The 15,859-nt window shown below is 43.8% G+C and overlaps 1 protein-coding gene across 4 annotated transcripts in view; it reads right to left on the bottom strand.

Moving 5' to 3' along the window:
• Positions 1-924: 924 nt before the first annotated feature.
• DNMBP (dynamin binding protein) overlaps positions 925-15,859 on the bottom strand; it is a 111,788-nt gene continuing 96,853 nt past the window's right edge. For all 4 annotated transcript variants that reach the window (XM_078434721.2, XM_078434723.2, XM_078434724.2 and 1 more), the window contains 7 exons: positions 15,741-15,845; positions 11,627-11,755; positions 9,805-10,137; positions 9,231-9,410; positions 7,452-7,650; positions 4,193-4,734; positions 925-2,573 (listed from right to left, as the gene is read on the bottom strand). In XM_078434721.2, coding sequence (XP_078290847.2) covers positions 2,388-2,573; positions 4,193-4,734; positions 7,452-7,650; positions 9,231-9,410; positions 9,805-10,137; positions 11,627-11,755; positions 15,741-15,845 — 1,674 coding nt within the window. In that variant the 3' untranslated portion in view covers positions 925-2,387. The remainder of the gene's footprint in view (positions 2,574-4,192; positions 4,735-7,451; positions 7,651-9,230; positions 9,411-9,804; positions 10,138-11,626; positions 11,756-15,740; positions 15,846-15,859) is intronic.

The following is a 15,859-nucleotide window of genomic DNA, read 5'->3' as shown; positions in this document are numbered from 1 at the left end:
TGGGAGCTGAAGCATGGGTTGGGTAAGTTGCCAAGGTCACACAGCTCTTAAGTGTCTCAAGCCAGACAGTCTGGCTCCAGAACAAGGTGTAAAAACTCAGCTAGAGAACTCAAGTTTAAATTCAGGATTCATCAAAAACTTGATGTGTGACTTGGGGAAGTCACAATGTCATTAGATCTCATTTTCCTAGTTCATAAAATAAGAGTTGGCCTAGTTCATCTGTAAGTTTCTGTACCACAGAGTCTACCTATTCAATCATGTTTTCTATCCCTTAACAATATCAGACAATCGGGGCTCCTGGGTGGTCAGTCGATTAAGCGTCCGACTTCGGCTCAGGTCATTATCTCACGGCTCATGAGTTCGAGCCCCGCGTCGGGCTCTGTGCTCACAGCTCAGAGCCTGGAGCCTGTTTCAGATTCTGTGTCTCCCTCTCTCTCTCTGACCCTCCCCTGTTCATGCTCTGTCTCTGTCTCAAAAGTAAATAAACGTTAAAAAAAAACAAAACAATATCCGACAATTGCTTCACAGTCACCCACACATCATCCTCCGCCTCCCGTCCCCAGCCCCGTCCGGCTGCTACTCCAAGCCTTGTTACTTAACCACTAGTGCACCGGCTTCCACTTCTGTAATATCAGGAAAACACTTACCTTGTAGGGCTTCCAGTTTAGAGACTTCAGCTCTTCCATTCTGCTAGGATAAACACGCTTAAAACAAACAGGCAATTGCCTGTAGCATGGGGGTCTTGAGGGTACAATCATTCTGTTCAAATTATATTTGACAAAATGAGTTTTTGACTTGGATTTCTTCAGTTAGCCTCCCATTTTCCAGAATCTAGACATCATTTTGAATTGTCACAGAGGTACCCTCCGAAATCTGACTAGGCTCAAGCTAAACATGGAGGGAAATCAAGAAAACACACTCATGGCCCTTAGAAATGCTTTTATTTATAAAATAACTACTTAAATATAAACATCTCTAAATATAAACACTATTCACAAGAGACTCGCATTGCTGCCTTCAGACCAACCCACAGACACACAGAGCTAAGGGGTCCACAAGTGTCTCCCAATTCATAGGATTTTAAGGCCAAAGGTGCACTTGGATGAGCAGGGGCTGGAGGTGTTCTTCATTCCCTTAAGACAGAATTCATAGTTTCTTGTTTCAAGGTAGGCTCCATATCTGAGGCAGACCTTAAGAATAAGAGCCCTCCTCAAATAGAACTTTTAGGGGGAGATTCTTTCTGTAAGGATTAGCAAATAGTTTCCTGAGGCCAAAGGGAGGTACGATCAGGCACTTTAGAATCTGTTTGGCTTAGACTACGGTCTCTGAAGCACGGAGGGTAGTGGTGAAACAGAGAATGCTTATTTCCAAGTCTAGGATAAGCTACCTCTGGGACTGCTTATCCTAATTCATATAAGACACGTGTGCTATGCTTTCTGCCTCTGTGGGTAGTAGGTGTGGAAGAAGGAGAAAGGCATCTGGTCTTCCACAAAGCCAGACTGCTTTCAGCTCCCCGTGGAACGAATCCTTTTCATGGGGTTGCTGGAGCTCTGAGCCTGTTCTCCTAAGAAAATCTATCAGTTATTGGATTGCAGGTGAAGGGCTAGGAGAGATCACACATGGACTCGATAAAGCAGAGGTGGCTGTCCGAAAGTATAGGTGGCTATACACCTAAAAGGGAAGAGAACCTTCCAGATAAAGATCGAAGGGAAATACAGACCGTAAATATTTTTTAAAAAGAGAAAACAACTGAATTTTGCAGAGCCAATCTGGAAATGCAGTGTTTGAAATAAATAAGAAAAAGATTGCAGATGGTAGTGTTTTAGGGACTTTTAGGAATTAGGGGCGGGTGTGTATGCGTGAATGTGTGTGCTGAACACTGAAGCTCTGAAACACCAGATTTGATACAACCTCAACAAACTCCTTGCCACATGCAGAAGCACAGTCTAAAAGGGCTCCCGGAGAATTCTTCACCCAAGTCAATTTCTGGTCATTTGTTCGTGGAGCACAGGACCACCCCAAACTCAGTATGGTGTAACCAGCGCCAACATCTAATGCTGTAGCACAGCTTCCAGCGTACATATAATACTGATTTTCCGGCTGGCGGCTTCTCATTCCCAAAGGCTGACCCACGACTTGCCTCTTCTCATGGTCACTGAATCCTTCATAGTCCTAGGGTCCATTTCAAATCCTAGAAAGTCTAGTGAGCATCAAGATTGACACAACCCAGTGGTGGTGAACAAGACCCATCTTGTGCCCCACTGTGCCATGGTTAAGCAATGTAGACAGGGCCTGTGTCCCAGGAGCAGGTGCCCTCTTGGGGGCCGCCAGAACCCTTCAGCAGAAGGAAAGTGAAGGCAGCAAGGTTGAGCGGGAGGGAGAATGGCTCAGGTGTATTCAGTTTTGCGGATATAATTGGATGGAACATAGCCCTTCTTCCCGTTAACTTCGGCTAACCACCACTCTGTATTTCCTGTAACATCTTTAAACTCCAGGATCTTGAGTCTCTGATTGGCTGACACACTCAGCTCATTTGGGTTCCGTGCCTTAAAGGTATAGACAGCAAAATAGACCTGGGGAGGGAGAGAAAGTGAGTTAGGAAACGGGAAACCGCTTGGAGCAATACTGTCCAACAGAACTTCCTTCAGTGGCGGGGTTGTGCGATTCCTGCACCATCCAGTATGGCAGCCTCTAGCCACGTGTGGCTGTCAAGCACTTGAAGTATTATGGCCAGTAAGACTGAGGTGCTTAATTTTTTTTTTCAAGAGATTTTGAAAAAATATTTATTTATTTTTGAGAGAGCGAGAGAGAGCGAGAGAGCATAAGTGGCGGGGGGGGGGGGGGGGCAGGACACAAAATCCAAAGCAGGTCCTGAGCTATCAGCACAGAGTCCAGTGTGGGGCTCGAACTCATGAACTGTGAGATCATGACCTGAGCCAAAGTCAGACACTTAACTGATTGAGCCACCCAGGTGCCCCATGAGGTGCTTAAGTTTTAATTTTATTTAATTTTAACTAAAACTTAAATGACTACCCAAGGCTGGTGGCTACCATTATGAACAGGGCAGATTCAAGGAAAACCAAAATCCATATTCTTTTACTCTTTCAGAGTTGCCTTAAAGAGGAGAAGGAACCTTCAGTCAATATGGAAGATGGGTGGTACTCAGTGATCAGAAGGGGAAGCCAAGAGGCCTGAGGGGCACGAGGATGAAAACACACCTGAGGAGTCTTAGGGCCTGGACAGGAGTTGATGAAGTTCAAAGTGAGCTCTTTAAACAAAATCAGAATCTAAAAAAGGACCATTTTCTCCTTCCACATGTCTAGAAACTGTCCACTGGGAGCCCAGACCTTAGATGTCTGTCCTGGGCAGTGAGTAGTAACAGAATTGCCAGAGAAATGGGCATGCCCTATGCTCATCTGTAGCACTGAGGAATGTGGCAATAGAAAGACTGGGCTGAGAATCCAGTGTGAAAATCGGTTCTGGAATCCAAAGCTTGACAGAAGCAAATACCTCCGTAACCTCGGAGTCTCTCAAACAAAGGCAACCCTGATGGAGATGAGCTCACAGACAGATGTTATAAAACACACAGAAACTCCCCGCTGCAAGAGTGAGCAAAAGCCACAAGTGGGTGACAGGGATTCCTCAGCTGTGAATGTGAAAATGACTTTAAAATATGTAGGTTTAAGATATTCAAGATGCAAAAAGGTTAGAGAGGGAGAGAGCCAAAGCATAAGGGACTCTTGAAAACTGAGAACAAACTGAGGGTTGGTGGGGGGTGGGAGGGAGGGGAGGGTGGGTGATGGGTATTGAGGAGGGCACCTTTTGGGATGAGCTGGGTGTTGTATGGAAACCAATTTGACAATAAATTTCATCTTAAAAAATAATAATAAAAATAAAAAAAATTCAAGATACAAAAGCTATGTTCAAATTCATAAGACAAGAATAGGCCATTACATAAAGAATGGGAAAAACGGAACCCGAGCCAGAATGTTATTTCTAAATTCTATGGGAAGAAAAAAATAGCTATTTGAATAAAAACCTAAGTAGATGGGATAAACAGCAGATTTTCTAAGAGTCGCCCATGAGCTCAGCCCAGACTCCCGCACAGGCCCTGGGCGTGCCTGGGACATCCCCGCTCCCACACCTCCAGCCTTCCCGCCACCTGTTCCACATGGTGACTGGGAGCGCTTACCTGGTTGCCTTCCGCCTCACTGCTTTCTGGCTCTTCACTTCTGTCTTCCAGAGACCGGGTTGTTCTTGTACATCCTTTTATGAGGTCTTTTCCCTGCCCATTTCGCCCTGGTAGGGAGTAACCTACCATTTCTGGATGCCTGGAGTTTCTGTGGCTCCTGAGGGCAGGGGCAGGCTGGTTAATGTCTCTGACTGCTTCCATAGAGTCCCATGGCCTGGGCTGGGAGCTGGGGTCTGGGTCTGAAGGGCACCTGGAAAGACTGCTGTCTGAGCAACCCAAGTTTAAGGATGCACTGAGAGTTTCTTGGTCTACTTCCTTCGGTGCATCTTGAGGCTGTTTCTGGCAAGACCCTGAGGTAAAGGACACAGCCATGCTGCTGGGGTTGACGGTCAAGGTGCTGCTGCTGTTCTGCCGTGGGAATCTGGGAGAGGAGCTGCTATGCTCCGACTCGGTGGAGGAGTGGCTGCCAACAGAGACATCGGAGTGGCTGCGGCGGGCGTTGTAGGGCTTCAGGAAGGAGCTGTACACAAAGCCTTTGGTGACTACAGGGAGGAAAAATCAACATGAAGAGCTTTTAGTGGAAGGGATAGCAGGCGGAGTCAACAGAGAAAAAACTGTGGTTGAAAAGCTAGGTCAAGAGGCGCCTGGGTAGCTCGGTGGGTTAAGCACCCGATTCTTGGTTTCGGCTCAGGTCATGATCTCGCGGTTTGTGAGATCAAGCCCTGCCCGAATAAGGCTCCACACTGCCAGCGTGGAGCCTGCTTGGGATTCTCTTGGGATTCTCTCTCTCTCTGCCCCTCCCTGACTAGAGCTCGCTCTCACACATGCTTTTTTTAATCTTTATTTGTTTTTGAGAGAGACAGTACGAGGAGAGGGGCAGAGAGAGAGAGAGAGAGAGAGAGAGAGAGAGAGACAGACAGACAGAATCCGAAGGAGGATCCAGGCTCTGAGCTGTCAGCACAGATGCTCTCTCTTTCAAATAAATAAAACTTTAAAAGAAGAAAAGAAAGCTAGGTCAATAGTGTGAGGGACAAAATAAGATGCCTAGGGACAAAAAAGATGAGACATTCAATCCCAGGTCCGATGTGGGTGGAGACGCAACTCTGGCTGCCTGCCAGCGCGTTCTCGTTACAACCCCATAACAGTGAGTGACAGGAGCCCTCGTGAAGACTCAAGAGGAAAGTATTAAAAATCACCACATGTGTGAGAATGAACATATGAAGAGAATTTAACAGGATATCTACATCATGGAAACAAAGACTAGGAGAGACTTAACTAAGGATGTGTTCAGGTACACCAAGTACAGAAAAAGGGATTTTAAAAACCATCCTCATAGTGACAGAGCCCCTCAGGAAGGGCCTCCGGCTCTCTTTCCATCTGGAGCACTTGAATCCCACTTCTAGTTTGGGAACGTGGTGGAAATACTGTGAGAAGAGTCTAAAGTAGGAAGCGGTTTATAGGAGTTAGTATATACACAACACAGGCACAGCACATGTTCACTTTAATAAATTGCCTAAGATGATGGCAGGGAGGGCCCTCGGCTAAAACTTTTATTATTTGGGGGGCGGGGGCGCGGGGAAGAAAGTTTTAATACAAGTGATCAGGTGCTTACAAAATTATTGGAAGGTCTAAAGGATCAGGGGCTAGGCTGGGCCTGGCTCCCGAAACCCCACTGCACAACTGCTCACGAGCAGAACTTCTACCTCAATCACAGCAGGAATCTGGAATCAGGAAGATGCAACACTCTCCCTTCTGGACGGATTTCTGAATTTAAGTCTCCTCTGACTGCACCCAGTTGGTGAACCCAAATCAGATCCAAATCCCTACTGCAAGGAAGTCCTCAGCTAAAACTTTTAAACATAAAAGATTGAAATCCCTGATCCACAGAAACATTTTTTATGTTAAGAAAGAAGTATCTGTCAAGGCAGGGACCTGGAGAATGTCACCTCTGTGCGAGGAAGGGCCATCTCCGTCCTCATCTTCAATGTGTTTTCTGTACCTAAGAAAACTGCTGCCACCCTTGTTACATCTGCTGAATGATGGGAGGGGTCCCCGGGGCAGATGGTGAGGGGTAGAGGGTCTAACAGCTGATCCTAATACTGTGGGCTTCCTGCCACCCCTCATCAGGATGGAGAAGAGAAAAGCCCCAAGGATGAAAAATAAAATGTTGAGGGCCAGATGTGTTTTGGAATTCAGACTTTTTGAATTTTGGAAAAGGACTCAAGTACATATACTGTCTATGACATCTCCAGCAGTATCTGGGTCAACACCTCATAATTAAACCAATTCATGTTTCTAAAATGTATGACTATTCGCATCAAAAGAGATGAATAATGATTATATATAGGCTCACGTCACTTTGTTTGGATTTTGCTATCAAATAAGTTCAGATAAGGGAAGATTTTGGCAAATGAATTCTTGTTTTTCAGAGCTTTTGGATTTGTGGAATCGGGGAGAAAGGATATGGATCAGTATTACTCTTTTTATTTCTCCTTTAATTCTATTACAAGCCCTGCCCCACCACCACCCCTGCTAGAAACAAACTATAAGCTATTTTTAAAGCCATTTTCAGGGCGCCTGGGTGGCTCAGTTGGTTGGGTGTCCGAGTTGGGCTCACGTCATGATCTCACAGTTCGTGAGTTAGAGCCCTGCGTCGGGGCTCTGTGCTGACAGCTCGGAGCCTGAAGCCTGCTTCGGATTCTGTGTCTCCCTCTCTCTCGGCCCCTCACCCACTCACACTCTGTCTCTCTTGCTCTCAAAATTAAACACACAAAAAAATATTTAAAGGCATTCCCTAGTCAAGAGATAAAACTGTTTGTTATGGAACAAAAAACTCAAAAGGCAAACAAAAAAATCTTTTCCTACAGGTTTAAATTCACACACTCACAAAACACGTTTACAGAGCTTGGAAGAGGATAGCTTATTTTGTGGTTCGCTTAGAACAGGCTGAGAGGGCTCAGAACCGGTGGGCCGTAAGCACCACCCAGAAGAGCTGTAAAACATGGCGAGATCCTGCAAGGTAAGTAATGGAGCCCCCCTCTGGAATTTGTAAAAACAAAAACAAAAACAAAGAAAGGTTTTGTTTCAGTAATGACTTGGGCCTTACACACTCAAAAGATGGACAGAACTTGTAAGGTTATTTTTCTCCCTTAATCAAATACTCTCACATTTTCTTCTGGCCAAGATAAGATTCGGGTATGGTCAAAAATAACTTGTTCCTCATTTAGAGTTACTGTAATCTGAGGTCTAACACTCTTACCTCCATTGTCAATCAGCCAGCGGTTCTGACTGCCCATGGGGTCCTTCTTTTTGATCACGCCCACCAGGTCACCTTCCAGAAGTGAGACATCTAAGTCTTGAGCGGCATTGAAGTTCCGTTCTGCTTGGAAGAGTTTTTCAGGGGGATACCTTGCCAGAAGGGAGGCCCGAAGTTCTTCCGACTGTAGCATGTAACTTGGCTTGAAAGGTAACACAAGAGATATGATCAACAAAAGCCCTCCCTGGCCATCATCCCAGCAGCCATATTAGCTGACTCACAAGCTAAGTCTCAGAAATGGGGGCAGTGACGGCCAGCCACTCGCTACTCCCATCGGATGTTTTTGTGCCTGAGTCAGTCTGTGTGGCTGGGTAAAAATCATATTCTCATAGATCATGGCTTAGTGCCTTTGTGGCTCTTAGGAAAAATGAACAGACTTAGTTCTACATCTGTTTATCTTGTGACAAAAAAATGTGATTTAAGTGCCACTTGGGGAGCCTGGCTGGCTCAGTCAGTACAGCATGCGACTCCTGACCTCAGAGTTGTGACTTCAAGCCCCATGCTAAGCATAGAGATTACTTAAAAATAAAATCTTAACCAAAAAAAAAAAAGGTGCCACCTGAAGAGTCAAAATATCTAAGGAGTATGACAAGGACTTCTTGTATTTTGCTGTATGAATCTGAACAACTGAGGCTTTCCTCATCTTGAATTCCCCATCTGTAAAAACAATTACTATTCATAAAAATTAGAAAAAAACAAAAGTAGGGACATCTGGGTGGCTCAGTTGGTTAAGTGACAGACTCTTGATTTCAGCTCAGGTCCTGATCTCAAGGTTTGTAGGTTCAACCCGCATTGGGCTCCACGCCCACAGTGTCAGCACAGAGCCTGCTTTGGATTCTCTCTCTCCCTCCCTCTTCCTGCCCCTACCCTGCTCTTTCTCTCTCTGAAAATAAATAAATAAACTTAAAAAAAAAAAAAGAAAGAAAAAGCAAAGGTAATAATAAATTTGATTCCCCCTTTTAAGGTAAATTAATGTCTATGAGATTATATGGGGCAAAATGTTGTAAACAGAGACAGATCAGTAATCTTTTAGATTATGATCCCATGTAATCTGGTGTATTTTACCCTACTTTTCAAAATATGGAAAAACTGAGTTCTGAAGGAGTATAACTCCAGGTAAAAAAGTGGTCAGCTGCTAACAGTTTGGCAGTGTATCAGATAATTACCTTTTCCAATACATGATCAAACACAGAGAAGCCTGGCAGAATTAACATACCCTTAAATCCGTTTCCTTAATTAATTGATCAAAGTATTAATATTAACCCTTTACAAACTCCATTCACTGTATAGACTAAGATCCTAGAGTGCTTTTCAGAGGGCATTTTGAAATACATACTGAGTATGAAAAAAATTATAGGTGGTCACGAGCTAGGACCAGCAGTGATGTTCTGGAAGAATGAAGGAAGGAGCCCGTGACAGAGGAGAGAGCTCGAGGACCTTTATTCTGCACTATGTTTGAACTCCTATTACATCACTAATCTGTACACGGAGCTGGGTCCATCAATAATAACAAGACAGCTTATTTGTACAGTGCTCACTACGTGCTAGGCATTTCCAAGTGCTTTCCATATATGATCTCATTTGAACCTTTTAATAACCCGATGATGGAAGTGTAACGGCCAGGCCTCAGAGACAAGAGGAAGTCCCGGCTAGCACGGCCCGGACCCCACCCCCGCCGGAGTTGCCGCTCTCCACCTGTGCCCTCGCCAGCCCTCCACTCACCAGGCCCAGGAGCGGCTTCCGGGCCGACTGGCGGTCCACGGTTTTCCTCTCAAACGGCTTCCTGGCAGCCGGAAGCGACTCTGGGAAGAAGGTGAAAACCTGGAGCTGCTGCAGAACTCTGCTGTGCTCTTCGTGGAAGATGGCGATGAGGTTTCCCTCTCTGCCGGCGACTTTAAGTAACTGGAGTCCGTGGGAAGGGCAGGCGGAGAGAAAGAAGAGACAGCGGATGAAAGGTCCCAGGACTGGCCAGGGTGCAGGGAGCGTGGCTCCCACACCCAGAGCACACTGCTCCTGCGCCACCGCAGGCAGGCTCCCACAGGTAGGCCCCGCTGGCCAGCTCCTCCCGGATCCTCAGGGTGGAAAGCGCCGTTTAGAAGCGACAGGCACCAGCAAGGATGGACAATTCCGAGCCCGACAAGCTTGACCTGATGATCTATTTCATCTACCTAGTTTGAATGATTTCTCAAGAGACCCAAATGTGCCTTCCCAGAAAAACCCCTGGAGAACCTCAGAGATTTCCCCACCGCCGGCAGGGGAGGGTGGGACACATGGATGGACGACAACACACACTCACTGAAAGCAGTGGCTTCAGCTGCTCCAGCGCCTGGCGCACGAAGTCGCAATGGGCCTCGGCGTAGCCGTGGATGCAGTTGGTGAAGAGGCCCTGGGCGTACTGGTGGAACTTGGGCAGCTCATCCAGCAGCTGCGCGTTCAGGGCCTCGTAGTTGTTCCGGGCCGACTGCAGCTCCTCCAGAGTCTTCTTGTCCTTTAACTTCTCTGCCCGCTCTGTGCAGTTGTAAAAGTCCAGAAGCTTATCAAAGCGCTTCTGCACCAGCTTATGGGGCCCCGTGAACATGCTCAGTAACTGGTTCAGGGGAGAGATGACAAGCCGCTCTGTCCTTTCCTTCTGCAGGGACAAGAAAGTCACATCACTCAGTTAGTCCGTACCCGGTATTTGTGGGTTTTAATTGAGGTGTAACTGATACATTAGGTTCAGGTGTACAACGTGATAATTCAATATTTGGATATATTGCAAAATGATCACCAAAACAAATCCAGTTAACATCCATCACCACATATATTTGTTATTCTCTGAAGTACCCTTAAGGCTGATTTGTTATATCCTGTACCACCCGCTTTGTTGCTAGCGCACGAGCTAAACCCACGCAGATCCAGTGGTGTTCTATTGATCCAACACCAGACGGACTTGCACATTCTACAAAAATCTTCAATTTATAACCTTCATCCAATAATTCGCACATGCCAAACAGTTTGCAAAATATGCTAATCCCACCTCAGCTCCACAGCTAATGACAAATGCTAAGCCACACACATTAATGTGATGCTTGCATTACAACCTGGATGGGACAGTGCGTCTGGTATCACTTCTTACGTGCACACGTCTATACAGCTTGGATTTAACTGAAGGTGTAGTTTTGTTACATCAATCTGGGGTAGAGAAGGTTTCATACACCCATAATACCTTTGCTAATCATGACTACTTGGTAATATCAATTTCTACTTCGAAAGATTTTTGTCTTTAATTTTTTCTAGAGGGACAGACAGACATGGAGGGGCAGGATATTGCCACGTAAAGAAAATAAACACGAGAGGCGCCTGGGTGGCTCGGTCAGTTAAGTGTCTGACTTTGGCTCATGATCTCATAGTTTGTGGGTTTGAGCCCCATGCCAGGCTCTGTGCTGACAGCTCAGAGCCTGGAGCCTGCTTCAGATTCTGTCTCCCTCTCTCTCTGCCCTTCCGCAGCTTGTGCTCTGTCTTTCTCTCTCTCTCTCTCAAAAATAATTAAAAAAAAAAAAAATATATATATATATATATATATATATATATATATATTCATTCTCCCTCTGATGGCTCAGAGCCTGGAGCCTGCTTCCGATTCTGTGTCTCCCTCTCTCTCTGCCCCTCCCCCGTTCATGCTCTGTCTCTCTCTGTCTCAAAAATAAATAAATGTTAAAAAAAAAAAAATTTTTTTTAAAAAATAAAAAGGAAGTTCATGCCAAATCAAAGATCCATTTGTTAACTTCTAAACTGTTCCTACATATTCCTAAGTTAGTACTCCGATAGTTGTTTTTTTATGCAGAGTTATCAATACTGATACCAGATTAAATTTCCCACTTTTCCTGTCTCTTCAAACTAGACTGATCACAGCTAGAAAAAAATCTCTTTGAATCCCAAAGGCCAACCTGTCCTTTCAACTAATTAAAAGCCACTGTTCTGAATATAAAACCCCAATAGAATACAGCTAGAGGGAGACTGGTGTTCCTGATGCACACACACCATGTCTCTGTGGAATTAACTTTTCCACAAGCTGGATGTTAAAGAATCCCAAGAAGAGGGGGCCCTATAAAAAGAGGGTTGAGGAAAGAGTCACTTACAAAATTTGTGAAGAGCTGATCACTGATGTAACGATGCACCCTCTCGAACTGCTCCAAGTCTCGGTGCCCCTTCTCCATGCACACATCCCACATGCTCACGGCAGCCACCACTTTCACACACGCTGATTCCTGGAGCCAGTTAGAAACAAATGCGGTAAGACAAACAGAACTTTCTAGCCTTCACCATTCATCCTGGGTAGCAGAATGGGACAAAAGGGGTCCATGATTAATAATTTTCTCTCTGGTGCAGTATTTTAGCTTTGAAACAAGCTCACCCTCATAAACTATGATTTATGAGCCACAGAGAAAAGCCTAAGGCTCTTAATTATAGAAAAAATGGTGAGGGTTTTTATCAGCTCTTTAGCATTTCTTTATGTTCCTAATTTGAGGGTTTTTTAATTCATCAAGAGGTAAATTAACAAACTTGAGCCAAGATGATTCCTGCAAGATCACGATAATGAGCAATCGCCTCTCCTCCTACAAGTGTTGGCTCGTGTTGTCACCTTCTCAAAGACACTGGCCACCACCCTATACAGAATTACAGCCCCCCTTCCTGCACTCAGGCACTCCAGACTGCTCTGTCCTTTGTCACTGCAAAAATACCTTCTCATGGACGATATAATTTACTAATGTTTGCTTATTATCTCTATCTTCCTCCCACAGACCCCTAATAGCATGGAAGCTCCATGAAGACAGGGATTTTTGTCTGTTTTGTTCGTGGACTCAATTATCATTTGCTGAATAAATGAATAAATAACTGAGTGCACAGTAAACTCTTCCTGGCTGATCTTGACCGTTATTAAATCCTGGGCTGGTTTTTTTCTGGCTACTTGAAACAATGCTGGGCTTTCACCTTCTTTAGTTTAAGTTCAGGGAATGCCTATTACTTTGATATTAACCCAAATAAAATCTAAATGTACCCAAAACTCCATTAATGTATTTCAAGGGCAAATGAAGTCCCCAAGCAAAAAACATCAGTGCCTCATACATCGGTTTGATTTTACTACATTTTATTTCATGGCATTTGCAGACCTCTAGTCTTTAGGTCCTATGCCTGTATGTGTAGACATAGCCAGAGTTTTTCAGAAGGATAAACTGTAATCTTCCTAATTCTTCCTGAGTGGGAGAATGAATGTGAAAGCGATGTCCTCTTATATTCTTTTAAAGAAATGTCGCAAAGTCTCAAAATAGTAGTCCACGCACCAATGTAGATACCAAAGTATAGTCAACGTCCCTCAGCTTATGTTCTTGCCAGCGCTCTCTCTCCCTCAGTTGACTCAGCTACTTTTATGTGGCAGGGCTTTTCATTTTATAAAGTCAGGGATGAAACTGTTCAACATCTTCTCCCTTCATTTCTGGCTAGCAGTCAGAACCAAACTGACCTGCCCATCAAATGGCCGTCAAGGTTACGTATATCCCACTCACTGCTATGGAGATAAGCCTTTTAAAAGAGTTGGGGGCTCAGGTATATGCTTGCTACACATTTAGAACATATGGGAAGAAAACACCCAATAGGGGAATATCAAAATCAGAGGGATTGGAAGGCAAAGTCCTAGACCAGAGAACACACTTGGGAGATACACCAATATTCGTTTTGCCAAGTCTCTCACTTTAAACCAATGTGCTCCCTGAAAAGTTTTATAAACCCTAATTTTCACCTAATTATATACTTAAAACATGAAGGGAGAGAGTTTGCTATTTAGAAGAATAGTAGGGACATTTCAGATCATGGGGATTACTCAATAAATGATGACAGTTGGAAAACCAGGTGAAAAAAAAGCACGTTGGATTGCTACCTCAACCTTATACAGGGAATTCCAGCCAGATCAAGGACTTCAACTTTAAAAAATGAAATGATAAAAATACTAAAACCTGGGAGATATTTATTATCTTGGAATAGAAAAGATCTTTTCAAGTATGACACAGAGCTAAGAGCCATAAAAGGAAAGCTTAGACCATGCAAAACTAAAAATCTTCTACATGGAGAAAATATTTACGCAAACTCAAAAGTCAACAAACCGGTGGCGGGGGGGGGGGGGGAATATTTGTAAACCGTCATCTCAGACAAAGGGCTACTTTGTAGTATACAGACGTACTACAAGTTGATAAGAAAAAGACCATCAAATCAATAAATAAGTGCCTCGGGGTGCCTGGGTGGCTCAGTCAGTTAAGCATCTGACTCTTGGTTTCAGCTCAGGTCATGATCTCACAGTTTGTGGGTTTGAGCCCCGCATCAGGCTCTGCCCTGACAGTGCAGAGCCTGCTTGGGATTCTTTCTCTCTCCCTCTCTTTCTGTTCCTCCCCTGCTTGCATTGTCTCTGTCTCTGTCTCTGTCAACAATAAATAAATAAACTTAAAAAAGTTTTTTAGATAAATAAATAAGTGCCTCAAAATATGGACAAATCAACAGAAAAAAGGAATATAATGACTTAAAAATATCCTCAACTTCATTCACAAGGAATGCAAATTTAAACTATATTGAAATAGCATTTTTAACCTATCTTGCAAAGAGAAGATACTTTGATTTTGGTAACACTTTGTGTTAGCAAGGGATGAGGAAATCATTTCACACACTACTGGTAGGGAGTTTTCACTGGTATAATGTCTATGAAATTTACTAATATCAAAATTTACACTGCTATATGATTTGGCTCAGAAAAGCCAGGACTCTGGTCTTCAGACATACTCATAGATCAGAAAATGATGTATCTATAAGGATGTTCCTTGTGCCAATGCATCAATTCGTTTACCAACTACAAACAGTCTAAATGTCCGTCAATAGGGGAGAAGTTCAATATGTTATGGCACATCCATATAAACAAATAGTGTGCAGGTGTTAAAAAAAAAAAAGGCAGTTCTGTGTGCATAGGTACAGAATGACTTCTAAAACACTACTGTGTGCAAAACCCAAGATGCTCAACAGTGTGTAACACACACACACACACACGACCATCTATGATGAGAGAAGAATCTGATAAATGCAAACTGTCTATAGAACGTAACTAGGAGACGGGTTGGAGGAAGAATTATTTTCACTTTTTACTTATCCCTTTAGTATCTTTTTTGTACCTTTCTGCTCAATTAAAAAATCACTTTTTTTTTTTTTTTTTTTTTTGTTTTTGTTAGAAAGCAAAGGATCTCTTTTAAAGAAAACTGCTTGTTTCACAGGATGAGATTTTCATGTGTGAGGGCCAGGGGTATACGATATGCTTCCATAAACACGATTCTATGAAGTCCATAGGGGAATGAGAGATACAAATAAAAAGGATTCGACTCCTCAGGGCACTTGGGTGGCTTAGTAGGTTAAGTGTCTGACTCTTGATTTGGGTTCATGATCTTGAAGTTCGTGAGGTTGAGCCCGCATCAGACTCTGAGCTAACAGCTCAGAGCCTGCTTGGGATTCTCCCTCTCCCTCTCCCTCCCTCTCTCTTTCTCTCTCTGCCCCTCCACTGCTCACACTTATGTGCGCTTTCACTCTCTCTCTCTCTCAAAATAAATAAATAAATAAATAAATAAATAAATAAATAAATAAATTAAATTAAATTAAATTAAATTTAAATAAATAAATAAATAAATAAATAAATATCTTTACAGAATAAAATAAAAAGGATTCTAGTCCTGGCTCTGACCATGACGCAAATACTGCCTGGTATCCTCAGCCCCTCCAGCTCTCCAGAGCAATTCATGGTTCTAACAACTTTAGGGGCCTTTTGTATAGCAACTAAATTAGATGGCAATCAACATTATTAATAGAAAGTATGCCTCCATAGGAGCCATTCTTTTTCGATCTTCAAAATGATCTTAACAAAATGAACTGTGACAAGTGCTTCACAAGTAACTGGATGGAGGAGACAGTAGGAAAAAGGTGGTGGGAAGGTAGAGATGCCAGGGGGAGGAAGAAGCTGGGCCACCCTAGAATTAACTCAGCGTGCTCAGCCTCCAAATGCTGTCACCTCTTAAACGACCTACAGGGCTCCCAGGAACACGTATGTCAGGGCACAGTGGTCGTTGGAGTCCCGATTATTCAACATGTATTCCACAATATGCTGGCAAGCAGGAAAGCAGACAAGATTACACCCTATGTGATTCTCAGCGGAGCGCTGTCCTCACTCACCCGGATATGCTGGAGGTAGAGAGACAGGTCTCGGATAAAAGATTTGATCAATCTTTCTTGCATTCGGAAGTTCTTTTCTGTTTCTTCAAATGCTTCATCTTTTATCTGTTCACAGTAAA

This window comes from Panthera onca, chromosome D2 (genome assembly GCF_046562875.1).
Source record: "Panthera onca isolate mPanOnc1 chromosome D2, mPanOnc1 haplotype 2, whole genome shotgun sequence".
Lineage (NCBI taxonomy): Eukaryota > Metazoa > Chordata > Mammalia > Carnivora > Felidae > Panthera > Panthera onca.
The sequence above is the reverse complement of the archived record's forward strand: the minus strand, read 5'-3'. Positions and strand labels throughout refer to the sequence as shown.